Below are 4,876 nucleotides of genomic sequence, written 5' to 3'. Positions count from 1 at the left end.
CCCCCCAAAACGCAGGAGCGGGAGCTGGTGAAGACCTTCAAGATCCCGGTGGAGACGCTGTTGACCTACACGTTGACCTTGGAGGACCACTACCACGCCGACGTGGCCTACCACAACAGCCTGCACGCCGCCGACGTCATGCAGTCCACCCACGTCCTCCTGGCCACCCCCGCCCTCGACGTGAGCCCCCCCGGGTGGTGGGATCCATCGTTGGGTGGTGGGACCTACCATGGGGTGGTGGGACCTCTAGTAGGGTGGTGGAACCCATGGTGGGACCCAGCGTTGGGTGGTGGGATCCATCACGGGGTGGTGGAACCCATCGTGGAGTGGTGGGAGATCTGGTAGGGTGGTGGAAACTGTGATGGGAGCTCTGGTAGGGTGGTGGAACCTGTGGTGGGACCCATCATGGGGTGGTGGGGCCTCTAGTAGGGTGGTAGAACCCATGGTGGGATGTACCATAGGATGGTGGAACCTCTGGTGGGGTAGTGGAAACCGTGGTGGGGACCCATCATGGGGTGGTGGGACCTACCATGGGGTGGTGGGACCCATCATGGGTTGGTGGGACCTACCATGGGGTGGTGGGACCTCTAGTAGGGTGGTGGAACCCATGGTGGGACCCAGCGTTGGGTGGTGGGATCCATCACGGGGTGGTGGAACCCATCGTGGAGTGGTGGGAGATCTGGTAGGGTGGTGGAAACTGTGATGGGAGCTCTGGTAGGGTGGTGGAACCCGTGGTGGAACCCATCATGGGGTGGTGGGAGCTCTGGTAGGGTGGTGGAACCCGTGGTGGGACCCATCATAGGGTGGTGGGACCTCTAGTAGGGTGGTAGAACCTGTGGTGGGACCTCTGGTAGGGTGGTGGAACCCATGATGGGACATACCATGGGGTGGTGGGACCCATCATGGGGTGGTGGGATCCATCATGGGGTGGTGGGACCCATTGTGGAGTGGTGGGAGCTCTGGTAGGGTGGTGGAACCCATGGTGGGACCCATCATGGGGTGGTGGGATCCATCATGGGGTGGTGGGACCCATTGTGGAGTGGCGGGAGCTCTGGTGGGGTGGTGGGACCTACCATGGAGTGGTGGGAGCTCTAGTAGGGTCGTGGAACCCATGGTGGGACCCATCATGGGGTGGTGGGACTTACCATGGGGTGATGGGACCCATCGTGGAGTGGTGGGAGCTCTGGTAGGGTGGTGGAACCCTTGATGGGACATACCATGGGGTGGTGGGAGCTCTGGTGGGGTGGTGGGACCTACCATGGAGTGGTGGGAGCTCTAGTAGGGTCGTGGAACCCATGGTGGGACCCATCATGGGGTGGTGGGACTTACCATGGGGTGATGGGACCCATCGTGGAGTGGTGGGAGCTCTGGTGGGGTGGTGGAACCCATGATGGGACATACCATGGGGTGGTGGGACCTCTAGTAGGGTGGTGGGACCTTTAGTAGGGTGGTGGAACCCATGATGGGACCCATCATGGGGTGGTGGGACCTAGCAGGGGGTGGTGGGAGCTCTGATAGGGTGGTGGAACCCTTGATGGGACATACCATAGGATGGTGGGACCTCTGGTGGGGTGGTGGAACCCATGGTGGGACTCATCATGGGGTGCTGGGACCTACCATGGGGTGGTGGGACCCATCCTGGGTTGGTGGGACCTACCATGGGGTGGTGGAACCCATGGTGGGACCTGCTATGGGGTGGTGGGACCCATCATGGGGTGGTAGGACCTGTAGTGCGGTGGTGGAACCCTTGGTGGGGTGATGGAACCAGTGGTGGGACCTGTCATGGGGTGGTGGGACCTGTGGTGGGACCCACGTTGGGTGGTGGGACCTACCATGGGGTGGTGGGACCCACGTTGGGTTGATGGGACCCACGTTGGGTTGGTGGGACCCACGTTGGGTTGGTTGGACCCACGTTGGGTGGTGGGACCTACCATGGGGTGGTGGGACCCACGTTGGGTGGTGCCACAGGCCGTGTTCACCGACCTGGAGATCTTGGCCGCCCTCTTTGCCGCCGCCATCCACGACGTGGACCATCCCGGGGTCTCCAACCAGTTCCTCATCAACACCAGTGAGCACACGCCTCGCACACGCGTGTGGCCTCCCGTGCACACGCGTGTGGCCTCCTCTACACACGCGTGGCCCCTCTACACACGCGTGTCACCTTGCGTGTGTCTCACATGAGCTGCCCTGAGGCACATCCCATCCTGCTTGTGCACACGTGTCACCTTGCACACGCGTGTCACCTTGCACACGCATGTCGCTTTGCACACGCGTGTCACCTTGCACACGCGTGTAACCATGGCCACACGTGGCATCTTGCACCTGTATGGCACCGTGTGCACGTGTGTGTCACCTCGCACACATATGTCACCTTACACACACGTCGCCTCGCACAGACAGGTCTTGCACGTGTGCACTGTCTTGCACACACGCGTCACGGTGGTGGAACCCATGATGGGACATACCATGGGCACCTTGCACATGCATGTCGCCTTGCACACCTGTGTCACCTTGCACGTGCATGTCGCCTTGCCCACACATGTTGCCTTGCACATGTATGTCACCTTGCACATGCATGTCGCCTTGCACACCTATGTCACCTTGCACATGCATGTCGCCTTGCACACCTGTGTCACCTTGCACGTGCATGTTGCCTTGCCCACACATGTTGCCTTGCACATGTATGTCACCTTGCACATGCATGTCACCTCACACATACACATCACCTTGTACGTGTGTCACCTTGCACACGTCACCTTGCACACACGTGTTGCCTTGCACGTCGTGTTGCACATAGACATCACCTTGCACACATGTCACCTTGCACACACATGTTGCCTTGCACCTTGCCTTGCACACATGTCCCCTTGCACACACGTGTTGCCTTGCACACACGTGTCACCTTGCACATAGACATCACCTTGCACGCATGTCACCTTGCACACGTCACCTTGCACACACGTCACCTTGCACACACATATCACCTTGCACACATGTCACCTTGCACATAGACATCATCTTGCACATGTGTCACCTTGCACACACGTGTTGCCTTGCACACACGTGCCACCTTGCACACACACATCGCCTTGCACACACATGTTGCCTTGCACGTGTCACCTTGCACATGTAACCTTGCACACGGACATCACCTTGCACACATGTCCCCTTGCACACACGTGTCACCTTGCACATAGACATCACCTTGCACGCGTGTCACCTTGCACACATGTCACTTTGCATGTCACCTTGCACAGACATCACCTTGCACAAGTTGCCTTGCACATAGACATCACCTTGCACGCGTGTTGCCTTGCACACATGTCGCCTTGCACACATGTCGCCTTGCACACACATCACCTCGCACACACATATCACCTTACACACACATGTTGCCTTGCACATAGACATCACCTTGCACGCATGTCACCTTGCACACACGTGTCACCTTGCACATGTCACCTCACACATACACATCACCTTGTACGTGTGTTGCCTTGCACATGTCACCTTGCACACAGACATCACCTTGCACAAGTTGCCTTGCACATAGACATCACCTTGCACGCGTGTTGCCTTGCACACATGTCGCCTTGCATGTCGCCTTGCACACACATCACCTCGCACACACATATCACCTTACACACACATGTTGCCTTGCACATAGACATCACCTTGCACGCATGTCACCTTGCACACACGTGTCACCTTGCACATGTCACCTCACACATACACATCACCTTGTACGTGTGTTGCCTTGCACATGTCACCTTGCACATAGACATCACCTTGCACACATGTGTCACCTTGCACACACATGTTGCCTTGCACATAGACATCACCTTGCACACATGTCCCCTTGCACACACGTGTCACCTTGCATGTGTCACCTTGCACATAGACATCACCTTGCACGCATGTCACCTTGCACACATGTTCCCTTGCACACACGTGTTGCCTTGCACATGTCGCCTTGCACATAGACATCACCTTGCACGCATGTCACCTTGCACACATGTTCCCTTGCACACACGTGTTGCCTTGCACATGTCACCTTGCACATAGACATCACCTTGCACACATGTCACCTTGCACACATGTCACCTTGCACACATGTCACCTTGTGCGCATGTCACTTTGCATGTCACCTTGCACAGACATCACCCTGCACGCATGTTGCCTTGCACCTTGCCTTGCACACATGTCCCCTTGCACACACGTGTCACCTCACACATACACATCACCTTGCACGCGTGTTGCCTTGCACACATCACCTTGCACATGTACATCACCTTGCCCACGCACGTCACCCTCCCCACACATGTCCCCTTGCACACGCGTGTCCCCTTGCACACACATGTCCCCTTGCACACGCGTGTCCCCTTGCACACGCATGTCACCTTGCACACGCGTGTCCCCTTGCCCCCACCCTCCTCACACACCCCCTTCCCCCCCCTTTCCCTCCCCTCTCCCTTCTCCACCTCTCCCCTCCCCTCCCTCCCCCTGGCACACACACACGCGTGTCCTTAGCGTGTTTGCACGCGCGTGTGCCCCCAGACTCGGAGCTGGCGCTGATGTACAACGACGAGTCGGTGCTGGAGAACCACCACTTGGCCGTGGGCTTCAAGCTCCTGCAGGAGGACAACTGTGACATCTTCCAGAACCTCAGCAGGCGCCAACGTCAGACCCTACGCAAGATGGTCATCGACATGGTGGGACATCACCCATGGGGACATCATCTCCACCCATGGGGACATCATCTCCACCCATGGGACAACCCTTGGGGGACACACACCCCACCTTCTGACCCTCTTCTCTCCATCCCATGGTCTTCTTCAGGTCTTGGCCACCGATATGTCCAAGCACATGAGCCTCT

General features: G+C 58.0%; 1 protein-coding gene across 1 annotated transcript in view; it reads left to right on the top strand.

Moving 5' to 3' along the window:
* The window catches only part of LOC106899896, a gene marked incomplete at its 3' end in the record, with an annotated part of 27,964 nt that overhangs the window by 20,723 nt on the left and 2,365 nt on the right, over positions 1–4,876 (top strand). The window contains exons 4-7 of the mRNA XM_014961836.1: positions 16–180; positions 1,969–2,068; positions 4,558–4,712; positions 4,840–4,870. Coding sequence (XP_014817322.1) covers positions 16–180; positions 1,969–2,068; positions 4,558–4,712; positions 4,840–4,870 — 451 coding nt within the window. The remainder of the gene's footprint in view (positions 1–15; positions 181–1,968; positions 2,069–4,557; positions 4,713–4,839; positions 4,871–4,876) is intronic.

The sequence above is a fragment of the Calidris pugnax genome, unplaced genomic scaffold, assembly GCF_001431845.1.
Source record: "Calidris pugnax isolate Ruff unplaced genomic scaffold, ASM143184v1 scaffold1006, whole genome shotgun sequence".
Classification (NCBI taxonomy): domain Eukaryota; kingdom Metazoa; phylum Chordata; class Aves; order Charadriiformes; family Scolopacidae; genus Calidris; species Calidris pugnax.
Note: the sequence above shows the minus strand (reverse complement) of the source record. Positions and strands in the feature narration are given on the sequence as shown.